Below are 19032 nucleotides of genomic sequence, written 5' to 3'. Positions count from 1 at the left end.
GCGAGTAAAAGGTGCGAGGGCTGTTTGTGGCGTTTTATGAATAACAAAATATCGGTCTACCTGCGTGGTCGCGAGAGTGCTCCCTTTATGTTCTATATGGTTAGAGCCACGTTGCAATAATGTACGACTGGCTGGCCTATTTTCTACAGTTGAAAGCTGTCTCCACTGGCAAGTGGCACATTTGCGCAGCGCTTTTATCGGTCCTTTAGTGGGAAAACGACATCCTGTCCGACTTTTTTTTCATTATTGACCTGCTATCAATATGAATAGAAGGATAATTTAATTAAAATGGTTAGTCTTGCGGAAAAGCAGGATTCTATAACTAGAATTTAATATCGTGTTATATTTGCATATTTTAATGTTCAGTAATTTCAACAGTATTAAAAGTAATTTAAAAGTGGTTCAATTCAATTCTGTTTATTTCTCCATAGCAGGTCAAAACATTAAGAAACATGATAATAGAAAATGGTAGTGTTTTCTATAATTTTTCATTTAAATCTCGTGAAGTAATTTATACTAGCGAAAATATTCACACAAATTTTTCTCTGAGAAAAATAATTCAAAGCTAAATCCATTTCAAATTGCGTTTTTTTAGGTATCGTTTTATAGCATCAATCCTTTTTGCATATCGTTTCAGAGTGCAAACGGCGAAGAAAGTTTAGGCATGGCCGCCCAGCACGAACTTCAGTTGCTGCGTGAGCAGTTGGAACAGCAAAATCAGCAGACGCAAGCCGCAGTGGCCCAAGTGCACCTCCTACGTGACCAACTGGCTGCGGAAACGGCAGCACGTCTTGAAGCCCAGGTGAGGAAACGCTGCAGTATTTCATATTCAGATCGTGTCTCCGGCCACGTTATGAACTTGACGAGACTCCAGAGACAGATTCAACTGTGACACGCAAAATCCCATTACTATTCAAAAGCCATTATTATTTGCGGAAGAGGTTGGCTTAGTGAGTTGATGGAAAAGTTACGGCTTAAGTTCAGCTTGTGGCACACTTTCTACTCAAGAACTTAAATTGTTAGTGGTTATAGTGGTGGCATATTGCAGACGTTTCAGCGTTAAAAGGAAATGAATGTTTTTAAAGTTTACTGAAACTAAAGCAAAGTTCACTTCTGTTCATTTGCGTTTATAACTCATTATGAGTCATTACTTGGCGTGGACCGCACAGTTTGAAAGTTTAATACTTTTTGGTTTTCCCATTCACATTAACATTTTAAGATGCAAAAAGTGAAATAATTTTTAATTGCAGTCGAGAACACACCAGCTGCTGGTACATAACAAAGAACTGCTCGAGCACATCCAGATGCTAGTTGTGCACTTGCAAGAGATGGAGCGTCAACAGCAGCAGATCGGCGTCTCTCAACAGCAGCAGCAACAAACGCAGATCACCCCCAGCTCGCCCCGCGTCACGATGGTACCTCAGGTAAGCTCTCCCCCTTTCGTGTATTCTTCTTCCGCTTTCCGCCTTCTCCTCTCAGCATCACCAAATCACCACTCCTGCCCCTTCGAGGGCTTCATAAATGCATCTATCTGCTAGCCGGCGCCTCTTTTCCGCAGATGGCGGTGCTGTGCGAGCCGCAGACGCCAACGCTGGCGCCGGTCTACCTGCCGCACGACCTGCAAGAAGCACTGCTCGGCCAACGCACCCCCCACCCGCAGACAAACCCCATCTACTCCCCTTACCAGAGTGCAGACCTGGTGCAGCGGCTGCAGGCCCTGTACAGGCCGAGCGCGCAGCAGCAGCCCGCACCCGCTCCCGCTTATTATCAAACCGCCCCTACCACCTTCCGCACCTCCCCTTACTCGGGATCCCCTGTAATGCAGCATCGGCTTTTGTCATACCCGCCGCCTGAGAACTCACCCTCGGCGCTCATCCAGACCGAGCAGCCGCAGTTCACCTTCACGGCCAAGGAGTTCGCGGCGGCCGCAGCCGCTGCAGCTGCGGCCGCCGCCCAGGCGCCCCCAACCCCTCCAAAACTCGTCCCGACCAACACTCCCGTCACGCCTCCGCAAGCAACCCCTGTAGAGCAGCAGACGCAGTTCATCAGGCCGCTGTCGCAGGTTGGCACGCTCACTACCACCGACCCTGAGGGCAGAGTGAAGGTCATCGTGCCCGTGGAGGAAGCCCCGCCACCCACCGACAGGCAACAGGATCTGGCGGCCGCTCTCGCCATGTTAAGGGTGTCCGGGGGCGCGTCGTCGTCGGACGAGTCCAGTCCGGCGGTGCTGCGAAGGCTCAACGGTGGCACGCCCGTCATCACGCGATCCACCAGCGAAAAGGTGCCCAACCGGAGCGAACTGATGTCGCAAGTGACGCGGACGGCCTGGGCCAGGCACACGACCAAGTAAACACACAGCCGCCGAGTTGCCAAGAAGTGGACTTTGGTTTCGTTGATGATTGCTGATTGGTTGAACTCTTCTTTGAATCTTAGGCTAGATGTGGCTACCTCAGAGCAGTTTTGTCATTTTTCCTGGAGTTGAGGAGGGACTCGAGTTTCGTTCTCTAGCTTTTCACGCCAGGTTCTGGATGGGACACGTCTGCTCTTATGATTTTCCCAAAAAATATAGTTCATTGTCTCGTGACCTCCTCCAAAATTTTCTCATTGGACACAGACTAGTGAACGCGGTGGCATGCGAGCAGACTTACGCAATGATAAATGGTGGCTGCGATTATATAATACCAAATCGTATACCTATAAATTATTCCCTCATGAATCAAAGAGGATTTGGAAGATTACGGGCCATCGCGTTAAATGCTGAATTATGCGCAAAGTTCCAAATCAATATCGAGCTTATCCAGCGCGAGTTCTCTCGTCAACTCCGGTACCTTGTTGTGATAAGAGAATACTGCCACTAATTAATGGAGTGTCCCTGCATTAATCAGCAACCTCCCTTCCTCACAGACATATAAGAGCTAGACTGATAATGAATTGCCAATTGATTTTGAGTTGTTGCTCCTCCTGCTAATCTACCGTAGAATATATTATACACGTTAAAGTAAACGTTAATAATTATTACGATAATTTATCTCTCTTTCGCACCTGAATCTTGTTAACTATAATATACTCTTATATTACAATTACTGTCTCTCTGTAACTCCGCTGTTAGAGTTCTGATCATCAAACTGTTTGGAGGTCGATGTGCCCGCAGAGGATAAAAGCAAAGAATGCGGCTCACGAAACGTGTATTGGATTATAAAAAACAATAAAGTACAATATTTTTTATAAAGACGCAAAACACGCATGTTTGACTGGATGTAAACTGAAATCACTTATTACGCACACAAACAGACTGCACATACCAAACACCATCAAATCACGGTACAGCTTCGAAGAGAAGCGAGCGGCGCCTCTCAAGTTTTGGCACTAAGGTAACGCAGACTGCCGTATTCTCTCTGTTAGAAAACTGTCTTTTGTGCTGTTGCCAATAATGTCGTTGTTATTTTTGTAACAAATTAGATTCCTGAGATGAAACGTGGAATAAAAAGTAGAAGGGAAAGATGCTCGCGTTGGCTAAAATTATAATTTTCTTCGCTCGCCTGATGAGCTGCTGTTGTGGCGGCAGCTTTTTCAAAAGTATTTAATAGTGAAAAGCGCCGCTGAATATTTATCGCTGTTATTGCCATAAATTAGTTGGTGTGTGTTTCCCCCCTGTTTTTGGCATGGTGTGCTGTGCTACTGTTTCTCTCACTACTTGCTCGACTGACTGCTGCTGATGCTGCGTGTGTGTTTATTTTTACAGTGCCCTGCTGTTCTCGTGGTTTTATTGTATGCGTGCCCCTCTCTTTTGGCGCAGACTAAAAATGGAATTTTCATTAGTGCATTCATTTAGGCATGCCGCAATTATTGTTTCTGACTGAGTGAGATGCCTCTGAGGATTTTTGTTTTTAAATATTTGCGTCCAGCATGCTTGTCTGATTGGAATTGTTCAACTGGAATGTAATCAGCAGCTACTCCATTCCAGGAATATTTATCCCTCTGGAAATGATTCCCACGACGCAGGAATTGAATTTTGCCTGTGTCGTGTAAACCAAATAAAATTGAATATGAAAACTTTAACTTTTAATATGAAATAGCTTTCTTATTCTCTTTGGTGGGCACACAAATATTTAAACTTGTGACCCTTTTGAACGCTGACGTTCAATTAGAGCAATCATTTCATCATCTTTCGTCTTTTAATACCTTTTTAAAGTAGCCCTAGTTGTGTTGATTAATCTTTATCATTATTTTTTATCTGCTGAAACCAATTTTTAACAAACTTTCTTCTTTTTTCAGCTCACTTCACACGCTAAAGTGGATAGATGGTTTCAACTGCGGGCAGAGAGTGGTTTCGTCGACGGCGACGAACTGGCCGCTGAGCCTGCCGACGTGGCAACGGCCGAGGCCCTCTTGAAGAGACACAAGCGCAAGAAGCGGCGCGCAAAACTCAGCTTTCGCTTCGGCAGGTCCACTTTCTGAACGAACCACACTCTCAATACTTATGAAGCCACCTACGTGTTTCTTTCTCAGTATCCGAGCCATTCCAACTTTTGTTCATAAACAGAAACGATCAGTGTACAGACTTTTGGAAAGAAATAAGAATCACATATGAAATGCCTCCACATAGCCTTTAAGGTACTCAAAATGTATTTATAAATATATTTATTCGCACTGTGTCTCCAGATATCAGGCTTCTCAGCTTCCACTCACGCGTTTTCGGCCAAAGAAAATGCTAAAGCAATTGTGGAACAGCTGTTAAATATGGATGAAAAATTAATATGTAATTTTTAAGTGCGTCACAGTGTCTCTTCTAGTTTGACTTAAGCAAGCCATATTGTAGTAAGTGACGAAATGATGTAATGCGTTATTGAATAATCTAAATAGACTATAATTCATGTTTTGCATAACGAAATAAAATTATTTGAATATAATTTACGAATGAAGAACGTTTGTTTTATTTGTTGGTTTTAGTAAGAGATTTTAAATATTTTAATGCGTCAGCTGAGGAAATTTGAAACTTTTTTATTTCCATTTATTTATTTGTCAGTGGAACACATGTAACGTTGAATTGGATCAATTTATGAGTCCATTTCATTGAAAACCATTAAATCTCATATAACTCTACACACAAAATGAGCTCTATTTCCAAAATTTCGGCTAACTTCAAAATTATTTGGAATAATTTTTCATTAAGTGAGCAAAAAATGAATCATTTTTAATTCTAAAAGAAATTTGTGTTCCTATCACTATTCGAGTTAAGTAAATCTATCCTAGGATAAATGCAACATCTGTTATATTTAATCCATTCCAAATAGCCGCTTGACAAAGAAAAAAGGGAGGAGCGGCGTGAGTGAAGAGAACGCATCAAAGTATTAAGCAAATTAGCCACCCTTAATTGGGGCTGGTGGCGTGAGGGTGGGGTTGTTTTATCCAGCGAATAAGCAACACACGCAATTAAACAAGCAACAAACAACAGGCGAAGGACACTCATTTGAGCAGGATGGGCGACGAGGAAAGGCACGCCGGCCGCAGCAGGAGCCCCTCGATGGGGGTGAGCGCCCTCGGCCGCAGCCCCGACCGCAGGGGCTCCAGCAGCACCCTCGGCATTCTGCGGCTGGACATCAGCAAGCCGCGCAGGAGTTCCGGCTCGTCCGTCGAGTTCAGGGACCTACAGGTGGGTGCGGCCTCGTGCTTTTTGTTCTCTGATTTTCGTGCGTCAATCCTGACGGGGGTGCATCCGACACGTTCATCACCCCGACAATGATGAATTGATGAGAAATTTGTATTACGTGGCGGGTTACTCGTGTTCCTTGGGAATTCTGCGGGTGTATTAAGTGATCTGAAATAATTCTATCGGGATGCAATTGTCTCACATGTTTATTGGCTTCAAAAACGTCATTGTCTCTATAAAACACTAACCAAAATTGGCTTGGGAAACTGTTCATGAATCTTTTCGGTGAATTTTGCTCAGTTTCAGATTTTCCTTAAATTTTCTATGTTTGACAAACTTTTATAGGCAAAGCAGGTATTTTTACTTTTAGATGAACTTGCTATTTATATAATTTAATAATTTTATTTATCCTAATGCATGCTAAAACATGACACATATATGCCAATTTCCCTGTTCCAACGCCCAAATTCTTGGAAAAAAGTGTGCATGTTGGAAATCACACGGCGCGCATTAGGATTTATGCTGGATCGCGATAATGGACCCTTCCGACTTTCCAAATTAGAGCACCGCACGGTAAATCGCGGCCAAATTCGTGGCTAATATCCGGTGCTGCACACTGTGTATGTGCACTTTGGCCATTTTTTCCCTCCGCCAACGCACGCCATTCCGGAGATTGGAAAGTAACACGCAGGGTGTGGTGCCCGTTCTTTCTTCAAAGGCCCCTCCTCGCTCGTCGTCGGCGGCGCCTTTTTGTGTGTTTCCCAATTGCCGAGTGGCCGCACTATCAGCCCCACGACTCACTCTAATCGCACACTTGGCAAATGGACCTGTTGGGACCAAAGGAGCAGTTCAACTGCTAACCTCCGGCGTCCGGTGAAACAAGAAGAGCCACAAGTGACACACGCGCATAACTTTTGCACCGACTTTAACCCGGATACATAAGGAAGATCATATAGGTAGGAATTTTTCTCACTGTGCACTTGATTTTTGATCCATCGCTGCCTCCGAGTGCAAATTCAAACAGTTAAAATGAAGAGTTAATGAGATGTCAGATAGCAAAAAATTTAAAATGCATTTTTATCGATGTACCGCATCGTTGATATAGTTGTTGCTGGAGTTAGTGGTAGAGGATAACTTCAAATAAATTGTTAATACCCGACCGTTTGCATGCGCAGTTTTCAAAGCAGATGCTTTTATAAAGGATTACCTATAATCAGATTATAGCGAGCTTTGAAGCAATTGTAGTAGCTACACGCTAATTAGAAATTTATTAATGTCCCTATATGTTGAAATAACATTATGCCCTCTTCCTTTGTTCCCAAGCCAAATTTTCCGATTTGCGCCCAGCTCCACAATATTAGGTTTTGATAACATTTACAAAATAACACGATCATGCCATAAAAAAATCACGATTCACATGTAGCATTATGTAATTTTCTGTGCGCATGTTGCATAACTGATTGCTTTTGTGAGGGCTGCGTTGGCGTGTGCGTGCGAGACCGTAAATCACTTTTCCACGCAGCGTGCTAATGAAATTTTAATTCCATTATGCAGCAGCGTTTCGCTCTGGACAGGACTAATTATTCGTTAGCATCCAGAAATGAATCCTTTCCGACGCTTTTTTATTTGCTTTTCAATCTAACTGACGCGCATTTCGTGGCAACTGGCAGCCAGAATATCAAGGAACGATGAAGATTAATTTTTAAGCAGATGTTTGCGAAAGGCCCGAAATGATGTTACTGTTTGATTTAATACTAAACCTTGCAAGTCTGATAAAACGCGAGGGAAAATTTAATTTGGCGGCTTACTTTGTATAATGGTAAGGCTTCCTTTTGCTGAGCAACGTAGCCACCGCTTATTTTCCTTACGTCTTTAATTGCAAGATAAAAGGAAGAAGTGGCTGCATTAGTGGAGCAACTTCATAAAAAAACGCAAAGATAAAAGAGACCGTGTGCTGACATTAATCTCGTTTGCTTTCATCGAGTTTCCGCGGCGTCTTATACAAACCTTGCTCCGCTCTTTCTAGGCGCGCGCGTTTCTTTGTGCTATGCAACCTGCGTGACGTTTGTGTGCCACCAGGCTGCATACCTGCTCATTTCATTATCATTACGCCTCCGGAGCGGGGCCATAGGTAGCTTATAGCGTGCTGCCGCCTTAATAATAAAACCACCGCCACCTTTGTTCACTTCTCGTGTTTATGAGCTCGCGGCGGGCAAACTCGCTATAGCGCTGCAAACAAATTAAAATTTCTGTTCTGCGGAGATCATGCCTCTGCCCCAACACGTGGAGCGTCTATCTCCGCTACTGCAGCAGTTGTCCAATATTACATGTTTGTGTGTTATAGTAGATGAGCTGAAGTTGTTTCAGTGCCGAGCGTAAACTGCGAGTTATCATCGTTACTGCTGTGCTCTCGATGGGAATACGTGTCGTCAAACTAACATGTGCACTTCGAAACAGAACTCACTTCAATAAATGCTCCTCTTGTTCATTTATCAAAATAATTTTTGCCACTTATGCTCACTAATCAATCTTGCTTCTCCAAATCAATATCTAACTATCTAGATGCGAAAATCTATAAATGTACGTGTCTTCATTTTTAATTAAAATTACTTAAACATTTTCTTGACGATAAAAATGACGATAAAAACTAGATCTAGATTTTTGTGTGTTATAGGTCTGATATTGAATATTGTTTGAATTTGATTATGCAAAAATTGGCTTTATTGAGTGGTCGGTTGAGTTGATAATTCGAAAAATTTTTAAGGAGTGTCCAATGATAAAAAGGACCAAAAGCCACAATTTAAGCTTAAATTTTGTCAATTGGTTTAAAATTAACAGCATGGCTCCTTTCATTTGCCTTGTAAACAACTATTCGATGCTGTCTAAAGATGGCAGAAGGGGCAATTTTTGATCATGCAAAATAAAAATTCAATTTTGTTCGAAAAGAAAACATAAACCTTGATTTTTAACCAACAAGAAATTTCCTTTGAATTGGTTTTTTTTCTAAATACGAAATATAGTGTGCGAGAATTTCAAGTTGTAGATATTTCAGAGCCAAAAAATAATCTGCAAATCTAAGTTTAAAGTGTCAAAATAAGAAGTAACAAGACAGGGGAAAATAATATTTTTTAATATTATTTTAATATTATTTTAAGAAACTCGTGAACAAGCAATGATGAATTTTAAATCACTACCGTGTGTACACTAAAAATGTTTCTTAATCATTCTCAGGTTGGTCCTTCTTCGCCACAGCCATCAGTGGACCGCCTATCGGTGTCTTTCGCTGTTGGGGGCGGAATTGATGACGCTTGTGACCAGCGGAGCGACCGTTCCGACACCTCGATCAAAGGGCTGCGAGGTCTCAGTCCATACGACATGGCCACCGAGAGGGTGCACTTCAACAAAGACCGCAACGGTATGTACTATTATATAAAGAGTAAAAGTGGCGTTGATTGGGTGGCTTGGCGGAACTCGCCTCCTTACAGAAGACGATGCGGGCGAGGAGGGTTGCGAGGATGACGATTATTCTGCCAGCATGAACGCCATCATCCAGCGGAGGAACTCGTCGCGGCGGCCGAGCAAGAGGAAGAGCAGGAGGCCATCTTCTCCCTTCCCAGATGGGGACAGCGGCCAGTCGAGGAGAAGATCCTCTGTGTTCACAACCAGCTCTGTTGAGTTAGTTACTCTCGTTGCTACATAATATTGTATCAGCAAAAATTAACTAAAATTCATGACCTCCCACGCACAATGCATTTTGCACATTTGTGATATTCCTTGCTTGATGGTTATATATTCAATACTTTTAAAATAAGAATTATATAACTTTTTTCATTACCAAATTTTTTTTTAATTTTATATAAATTCAAAAATATGTGTTCTGCAATATTTGTTTTAATAATTTTTAAAACTTTTGCTTTTTAAAATTAGTTTTTACTATCTCTAAACTTAAATTAATAAGTTTACATTTAATTAAGAACTGCTGTAAGTGGTGAAGATGGCAGTGGCACGACTCAGGAGCAGATTTTCGAGCGTCTCAGACTGCATAAGGAAGTGCTACAGAGCGCCAGACAACAGTCCTGGCCAATGAGGCGGAAAATGAAGCTCGTCCGACAAGCCAAAGGTTATATCCGACGTCACGAAGGAGCTCTGCAGGAACGGTTGGCCCACTCCAGGAACACGAGGGATCTGGCTGCCAGGGCACAACTGTTGCTCTTGAAAGTAAGGATGGTTTTGTACATTTTAATCTATATTTGAAACATTATTGCGAATATGATCTCTGAAGAAGAGTCAGCCCTCAGCAAAAGAAACAAAATATTCTAAATTATTGGATATCAAATTCCTTACTCCGTTTCCAGCAACTCAGATTTCGCAATTTCCCACAGGTTATTCAGAATGATTTGAGACATGATTTTTTTCTAGTTTTGGCAGCATTTGAAACGCGAGCTGGCCAACCTACTGAACTATTTGGTTCCTTGGGAGTCGCGAATCAAGGAAATCGAATCTCATTTTGGATCTGCAGTCGCGTCGTATTTCACATTCCTGCGCTGGCTCTTTTGGGTTAATCTAATAATCACCATTCTGCTCACCACGTTTGTCGCTGTCCCTGAGGTACGGGCTCAGACATAAAACGTTTGCCAATATGGTAATGACAAGTGACACAGGTGCTGGCGGCGGACAAAAGAGACGCGTTGGACGACCGAAAGACAATGCTGCCGGAGGAAAAGGCCAACGCGACTGATCTGCTCGTTCTGTGGGACTTTGAGGGGGTTTTACGTTACTCGCCCATGTTTTATGGCTTTTATTCGAATCGACCTACCCAGCCCAGCGGCTACAGACTGCCGTTCGCGTACTTCATGACCAGCCTTGCCGTCTACGTTTACAGCTTTGTCGCCACTCTGCGAAGGTAAACTGCTTTTCCCGACAAAATTCTGATAAAGTTCTGAAGAGCAAATTTCCTTCTTTTGACTTCTTTTGAGTTCTTTAAGCCTAAATCAATACTGCAACCAAAAATACGATTGTTCAAGAATATTCGTTAACTTTTTCCTTCCCGTTAAATCATGATAGAAACTCAAATAGCAAGTTTGAATTTTGCAAAGTGGCGAGTCGTTTCTACAAACTGAAAGTCTATATAGCTCTGATTTTGCGCAAATGTAAATCATTCACACAGGATGGCCAAGAACTCTCGCATGAGCAAACTTTCCGAGAAGGCGGATGAATGTGTGTTCACTTGGAAATTACTCACCGGCTGGGACTACATGATTGGCAACAAGGAAACCGCGCACAACAGAACTGCTTCTATTGTCTTAGGTTTCAAAGAAGCATTGTTAGAGGAGCGTGAAAAAGTTAAGGACTCAAGAAAGTGAGTAACTTCAGAACTACTCAACACGTTTTAATAAATCTTATGTAAGCTTTTTAATTTAGAAGTTACGTGTAACAGTTTAATTAAAATTTTCCACTTTAGTTGCAAGAGTATTTTATCAACTTTCAAAGATACATTATAAAAAAATTACATTGCATAGCTCACTACTTAGAATATAATATTATCATCATATATTATTTTACTTGGCACCTATTTTAGATGACCTCCTAAAATATTATTAACAATAATATTTTAGCTTCTATTAAAATGAACCGGTAAAATGAATTTAATTAATAATTTAAAATAATTGCTATCTTACTCTCATATCTTTGTGGTTTGATTTTGAAGCGATTTACTCCTCTCATAGAATGAGTTTGCACGAGATCACTCAGTGTCGTCATTATTGCAGCTGGAAACTGATCGCCATGCGGGTGATGGTGAACATTTTTGTGATGCTGCTGCTCGGTGGCTCTGCGTACGCGGTCGTGGAAATGGTCAAGCGGTCGGAGGAAGCGCACGAGATTGATTCGTGGTGGCGGCAGAACGAAGTGTCGGTCGTTCTCTCGTTAATCACCTACACCTTTCCCGCTCTCTTCGAACTGCTCGGTTTCCTTGAGAATTATCACCCTCGGAAGCAGCTCCGCTTGCAATTAGCCAGGTGATAAATGACTCCGCAGCCAGGCCCAATCGCACCAACACGCTTGATCGCGCCGCTGCCCTCGAGTAAGACGAATTAACTCACCCCTTTTTTCGGCTGCCTCCAGGATCATGGTGCTCAACTTGATGAACCTCTACGCGCTCATCCTCGCTCTCTTCGGCAAAATTGGCAAAATGGTGAGTTGGCCTTTTTTAAGACTCTCTTGAGAATAAAAACTGCTCCTTCTTGCGCCTGCAGACTGACGAGCTGCAAATTTTGAAGCTGAACAGCACTGTGGCTACCTTTCCCACCTCGATGCCAACTACTTTGCCCGTCACTTTTGACGCTTCTACTGTCACATCAACGATGGGACTAGATACAGCAACCTTTGTATTTGCCGCAACAAACTTTACTGCTCTTCTCTCAACGATTTCATCTTGTCCAACTAAGCTCATAAAGGTAAAGATATTAGTGTTTCGATTAAATGAAATTGCTTGTAATATTGTTCTTTCTAGCAATCAATTTCATTTGGAGGATTTGTAATTTAATAATTTTATATTATATTTCATGTTTACTTTTATTTTGCGTCACTCTTCATATTTAGAATAATTGCCAAAATCTGGAAATAAAAGTAACACGCAATTTAAAACTTGAATGGAGAGTAAATAAATAAAAACTAAAAAAATGTGTTGTTAAAACTCAAAATTGGGAGTACTTCATAAAAAACCGTGAGCTTACAGCCCACGGGATGTATTACTCAGAGATTAAAAAAGAAATATATTAATAAATTTAATTGTTTAGTTCCAATAAGTTGTACCCGGAAATCGATAAGAAAAAATATAGAATTAGAAATTAAAATCTAAAAAAGCAAGTACCAAAATATACGTGTTTCAATTGAAATTCAATTTATTTTCACGATTTGAATATTTACCTTAGCCAAAACGCAAATGAAGCCTGATCGAGATTGCAACGCGCAACAAACACGATGCTATCTAAAACCAAGATAGAAGTGCTCTAAACAGAATCGTGCTCTATCACAGCAATCAAACCATTGTTGCAGGTGCCAGTGGCGTGTTCCACACCGACGAGTGGTGAAACGTCAACGAGCACACCTTTCTCTCCACGGGGTGGCGAAACCACAGCAGCGGCAGTTCTCCAGTTCAGCCTGCCGGCCTCGGTGCACGAGACGACCACAGAAGAGGGTCGTGAACGTGAAGATGAGGACCCCCAGCCCTTTGCGAACTACACTGACGACGACCCCAACAATTACAACTACTCCGCTCCACCGCAAACCATTGCCAGGGGGTAATCCTGCTGACGCAGAAAATGCGAGCATTTGCATTCGTTCGAGGGCGTTCGTGCCGCCGCCTGCTTACTAATGAGACGAAACATCGCGCTGATTCATTACAACTAACAATCACGGCTCTGCTCTTTTCAGCCTGTACACTGTGCTGTACTCTATTTAGGGCGAAATTATAGTTGAAAAATCTGTCCTGCCACTTGTCGCATTTGAAAAAGGGACTTTGTTTGAACAGCAAGATTTAATTTAATGAATGAGGATTATGGATTTTAATTAAAAACAAACATGAGCTTATTTGAAAGCAACACAGCGAATTTAAAACAAATATTATTTTACGCATGATTTGAAAGCTGTGTGAATTTCCAAAATTAAAAAAATGTGGTTAAAACCATAAGCCCTTTTCCAAATTTAAAAATAAAAATGAAACACGTTGATTGCAGAACCGAATACGGTCCAGAAGAATACGAACCTGATTACAGCAGCAATTCTTCAAATTACTATGATCCATTTTCTTCAAACGTGTCTACGACGACGGTCAGCCCGATTGTGGCGACACGCGCAAAGGTGGACGTGCAGTCGTTGCTCTCCGGCTTTTTCTCCAGCTACCTGAAAGCTCTGACCACGTACAAGTCCATAAAGAGCACCACCCCTGCGCAGGAAATTACCGTCCAAAACTACGACGAGCTGGAGGAAACGAGCACCGTGTCAATGACAACCCTGCAGGTATTGGGCTTTTCAATAGAAGCAAAGCGGGAAGCGGGGTCGTTGCCTTTGAAAGGGTATTAACGTAATTGTTCTTTGCAAGGATGAAGAGTCATCAACGTGGACCACTTCGGAGAGCAGTTTTCCCAGCGACATGCCCGACGAGCAGAATTACTGCTTCGAGTGGGTTTGTCCTTTTCAAGAGGCAGAAACAACTACTGGCGACGAGCGAGACACCACCGCCGCCACGAACACTTTCGAGCTCGCACAAGCTGAAAACGAGCCCGATTTGAAAGGCGAAACTCCGACGACAAGCACTGAAAGCGATTTCGGATGTGAAGGTAATCGAGTGGGCGCTATTTTAGCCCTGAAGTTGGGTAGTATGTCAATAGGCTAAATCTGCCATTAACGAACAGAACTTGGATTCAGTTGCTACAAGTTCTATGGTGGGACTTCACATAATGTAATACATCAGCGTGTTACCCTCTCTAGTTACATTCGGCAGCTGATGTTCACAAACAGCTTCGCCTCTGATTTAGATATTTGATTTGATATTTATATCATTTAATCAATTATAAAAGGGGCGATCCTTGCAATTCATCTCTTTAGCTGCACACTATTCTACTTTAAAGTCTTAACACATATTAACATCAAGAAAATGACAAATCCTAATTCATAGAGATCTTAGAATTGTTTATCAATCAGTTATTTTAAGTTTTCCTTTAGGTTGTGATTTTGGACCTTGTTATATATCTGAATAAGCATGACCTCCAGGTTCTCACTCATAATTTTAAGAGAACGAGCGGTTATTTATGTTCCTTGAACGATAATTTATACACAATTCAATTCAAATAATGCTTACATTCCAGAACGTCGCTGGTGACGTTGTAAAAACACACACAGTTATTTTGTCAATGTTGGCGAATGAAAAATTTATTTCCACGGGGAAGAAATAACTTTATTTGAATTTGTTTAGAATATATCATTTCCCAAAAACAAGTCACATAATGAAAGGAAAATATTCCTATTTGAATTTCATTTCCTTTTTAAGAAATTTTCGTTAGTTCTGTCGGTTGTAAACCGCTATACTTTGAATTTTGACACCATTGTTATCCACATGAAATAATGAGGCTCATTAAATATACCCTTAAGAACTAGTTGTATGGTGTGGAGGAAATTTAGTGAAAGTTAAAGAATAATCGCTGAACTCGCAGAGTACTCAACTCTGACGCCTGGGAGCGATTCCAGACGTCCATCAGACCTCCAGATGCGCCGGGACCTGCGGCGTCTGTGCTGGGAGACCATGTTTGGCCAGGAGCTGGTCAAGCTGACAGTGATGGACCTGGCAAGTAGCTTCCAAATAATTAACTCGTCAGAGAGGCGTCTGCTTGCGTAATTTGTAATTATGACTCCTCTTGTGCGTGTTGCCTAATTAGAGCGTGCCATGAGCAAACTGGCGCCCCCATGGGACGCTTGAAATCCTCCTATATTCAGCTGTGTATTATTTGCTGTGGGCTGTATCTAAACTAGACCGTATCTTCATTAAAGATTCACGTAACAATTTCAAGCAAACTTCGCCGAAAATACCAATTATGTTCTCCTATCGTTATTGTTTGGTTTAATGGTGGGGTTGGAAATTCCAGAAGTTTTCTCACGATATGATGGCATTTCAAATTATTCTGCAGATGGCTCATAATCAACAATAAAATCGATAATATCTCACAATAATTATCACTCCCTTGTCAGTTTATCTCAATTAAAAAGGATACTCGTACTATACTTTTGATGATTTCTCGAATGGTCTGCGTTGCATTGAGCATTCCTTAGTATAGTACGAGTATTTTTTTTAATTGAGATATTTCGTAGATGTTTAAACGATTTTATATAAAAAAGTAATTATGCGTAAGCTAGAATTTAGTTGAGTTTTCCGTATCAATATGTACACATTTTCAATTTCTAGTGTAATACAATCTCACAGAGATAGCAAATTTCAATTATTTGGTACTAAGAAATAACGAGTAAAAATGCTAAATTTCACTTTTTAAAGACTTGCAAATTAAATTCTATTATTTTAAAGGTGATGACAGTTCTTACTGTGCTCCTGATTGATTTCTTCCGTGCTCTATTCGTCCGCTTTATGAACAACTGCTGGTGCTGGGACTTGGAAAAACAGTTCCCTCAATACGGGGACTTCAAGATAGCTGAAAATATTCTGCAGCTGGTGCACAATCAGGGCATGGTTTGGTAAGTTTCCGCATTACCATAAAGTTTTGTTCTGAGAAGCAAGTCCTCTTATCTGAAACGAATTGTGTTTTGCTCCTAGAAAATAACGTAATCTGATTTCCAAAGTAATTTTACGACAAACAATTCAATTCCAACTTCAAAGAGCATTTACAAATGGAAGCAGTCTGAATTTATTAAACGAAAGCCGCCTGGAGCACTCAGCTTTATGTAACCGGCGGTACCGCTACGTCCATCTGGTTGCTCACCCACGTACTTTTACTCTCGCATTCGCTCGTTTTGATCTTGTCGAACTCGCAAGCAAAAATAAAAATATCAATTATTAAATTTTTTTTTGACAGGATGGGCATGTTTTTCTCGCCTGGTTTGCCTGCTCTGAACATTTTCAAACTGGTCGTGATTTTCTACCTGAGATCTTGGGCCGTGCTGACCTGCAACGTGCCACATGAGGTGCTCTTCAGGGCCTCCAGGTCCAACAATTTCTACCTGGCACTGCTGCTGACGATGCTCTTCCTTTGCGTTCTGCCAGTCAGCTTCGCCATCGTCTGGCTTGAGCCATCCTGGCACTGTGGTCCTTTCTCTCAGTATCATCGTATTTTCCATATTCTCACCGAGAGCATCAGATCAGCCACACCAAAGTTAGTGAATTATTAATTTATTCGATTTAAAACAACTTAAATTTAAAGATGTGTCACATTTATAATTATTTCCATGAGTTGAAACAAATTGCGGGGAAATTGAAAATTACAAATGCAAATTTTTACTTTTTATGTAATGAAAAACATTTGATTATAGTACTCATGGTTTATCGCTATTGGCAACACAAGAAAAATAAGAAGTTAAGTTTTTGCTCATTTTTACGTATTACGTTTTGTAGCGCTTTAATTTAAAACAAATATTTTCAGAGAGCAAACATATTTTTATTATCAGTCAACAAAATCTGCATTATTATGCATCAAGAAGTTTTTCAAGCATCTTTCATTCAATGTCTTTCAGCTGTCATTGTGCATTTATTCCAGCAAACTGCACTTGGTCTTGGATTACGTGGCCTCTCCAGGCATAGTGATACCGCTCCTTGTGCTCCTGGTACTCATCATTTACTACCTGATGTCCCTGACGAGTGCCTTGCGCGAGGCAAACGTGGATCTCAAAGTGCAGCTGCGCCGCGAGCGTACAGAGGAGCGTCGCAAAATGTTCCAGATGGTTGACCGCAAAGGCGAAGGTGTGGCTGCGAACGGGGGAAACGACGCGCTGCTCTCGCGGTGGCGCAAAATTCTCCCCACCATCCCTAAGCAGGGCAACCCTTTCGTGGCCGCCGCAGCAGCCGCTGCTGCGGCAAATAAACCCGAGGTGAAGGAGCAAAATTTGTTGAATGGAGGCGCCAACAAGCAAAGTACTCCAGAAAAATTGTCAAAATTGACAGGTAAAAAGTTAAAATTAAAAATTATTGTATTTTTAATTACTTCTTTTATATTTTTTGTGACATAAAAATATTTTAAAACAAAACATTTTTATTTATTTAAATAAATTATTAAATTTTGTACAATACTTGAATTTTTAAGATATCATGATTTTTTTATTTTAGAGTTTATATTTTGTTTAAAAAATATTTTATACAATATTAGGATCACATAAATGCATAACCATGCCATTATTAATTTGCAGATGTCTTAATGCTAATTGATATGAGTTAGGTTATTAAATTACAAATAGTAAAATGTTGGCAAATAACTTAATTTTATGTTAAATTTAATGGAATTAATTGTAGAAAAGCAGAGCAAAATACTGCGTTCTGCTCGGCGTGCAGCAGCAGCTCGCACTGTGTCGGAGGACCAGGACAGCCATGCCGAAGGCACGGACGCTGAGCAGCAAGACTCCCTTCCTGATGACTCTCAAGCCGCCGCAGGAGGAGCAAGGGCACCCTTGAAACACCAATCGACAATCAAGTCAACTGCTTCGACTACATCGTCGACAAATCGGGCCGAAATTCCTGTTATCACTATCAGTAAAACAGAAAGTCAGGACAGACTGCTGGACGCTGCTGCTGAGCCGGACAAGAGCGTTGCCCCAGGAGAGAAATCAATTAAGGTGGACCTTAACAATGAAGATATTGACACTAATGATGGATCTGCTAATTAATAGACATTATTTAACTCGAAGATAAAACTTAACATTAATCTTTTTGTAACGTTCAATGGTGGAATTATAATAATATTTAGCTTTAAATTAAGGTCACGATTCTTAAAGATAGAAAATAGTTATTGTTGGAAATGGGTCCAAAAATAGTGTTCCTTCTGCTTTTTGTTCAGCACTTATAATGTTAAAAAAGTTTTCTATTCTTATTATACGTGTTGGCTTCCATTGCATTGTTATGCTCATTCTTATAAATGTGCACTTGATGGTAGCAACATATTAGAATTGCAAGGACCAAGCTGCTTACTCTCGCCCACTTAATTCACTCGCGCTATTGATGATGTTTATACATATTATGTCACTGCGTGTAATTGAAAAATGCTCGTGTACGTACATGTTGCATGCGTTGTTTCCATTCTGTTGTCAGGCGAGCACAATGTCAGCGAAAGCAAAAGTTAAAAGGGCAGATGCATCATGGTTCAAAAGAGAACACATGTGCACGCAATGAACAAAAAGAAGAGGAAGACAATGGCCGCCTTGTGTGCCGCCGAGAACGTGGGAAAGAAATGTGTTAGCGGAGATCGAGATAAAATTCTAGTGAATCTCTTTTCTTTTTTCATTATGTCATTGTAAAAATTAATTTAGTTTTTTCTTTGGTATTAAAATTTTTTAATTAGAAACTCTTATTAGTTTTATTCGCGCAGCTGCCTTCCTCTCTTGCGCTTGTGGTGAATGGAGCATTCTGTGCGCGTAAGAATATTAGAAGCGGAAGGACATCCTTTCTACTCTGATAGGGCCAAGGAGCAATTTTAGTAAAATCTGCCGAATATTTTATTTTATTAAAAGATACAGGACCTTCAGATCATTACAAAAACAAGAGAAATAAAAAGGAAGGAGATTAATTACAAAGAAAAACTACAAAAAGCATTGCATACAGCATGGAAATTCATTTAAGGATGAACGATTATGTGTGAATTTTGAAGAGAAAAATAATATCGTTCGTAATATGC

The 19032-nt window shown here is 41.1% G+C and overlaps 2 protein-coding genes across 4 annotated transcripts in view; both read left to right on the top strand.

Annotated features, from left to right (window-relative positions):
* The window catches only part of LOC135938748 (carboxyl-terminal PDZ ligand of neuronal nitric oxide synthase protein), a 69059-nt gene extending 64134 nt beyond the window's left edge, over nt 1-4925 (top strand). For 2 of the 3 annotated variants that reach the window (XM_065482654.1, XM_065482655.1), the window contains 4 exons: nt 638-802; nt 1251-1424; nt 1559-2346; nt 4276-4925. In XM_065482654.1, coding sequence (XP_065338726.1) covers nt 638-802; nt 1251-1424; nt 1559-2346; nt 4276-4393 — 1245 coding nt within the window. In that variant the 3' untranslated portion in view covers nt 4394-4925. Of the gene's footprint in view, nt 1-637; nt 803-1250; nt 1425-1558; nt 3239-4275 lie in introns of those variants that run through there. The other variant, XM_065482656.1, reaches the window with a different exon arrangement.
* A 565-nt stretch (nt 4926-5490) lies between these two features.
* Tmc (Transmembrane channel-like) lies at nt 5491-18702 on the top strand. Its single transcript, XM_065484610.1, has 18 exons — nt 5491-5653; nt 8882-9065; nt 9136-9325; nt 9625-9868; nt 10070-10258; nt 10312-10553; nt 10818-11009; nt 11419-11667; nt 11774-11843; nt 11905-12105; nt 12707-12951; nt 13387-13669; nt 13752-13989; nt 14863-14993; nt 15726-15892; nt 16231-16527; nt 16909-17312; nt 17658-18702. Exons 1-18 carry the CDS (start codon nt 5525-5527, stop codon nt 18026-18028), a joined length of 4026 nt encoding a protein of 1341 aa, XP_065340682.1. The 5' UTR covers nt 5491-5524; the 3' UTR covers nt 18029-18702.
* The last annotated feature ends 330 nt before the right edge of the window (nt 18703-19032 follow it).

This window comes from Cloeon dipterum, chromosome 3 (assembly GCF_949628265.1).
Source record: "Cloeon dipterum chromosome 3, ieCloDipt1.1, whole genome shotgun sequence".
In the NCBI taxonomy this organism is placed as follows: domain Eukaryota; kingdom Metazoa; phylum Arthropoda; class Insecta; order Ephemeroptera; family Baetidae; genus Cloeon; species Cloeon dipterum.
The sequence above is the reverse complement of the archived record's forward strand: the minus strand, read 5'-3'. Positions and strand labels throughout refer to the sequence as shown.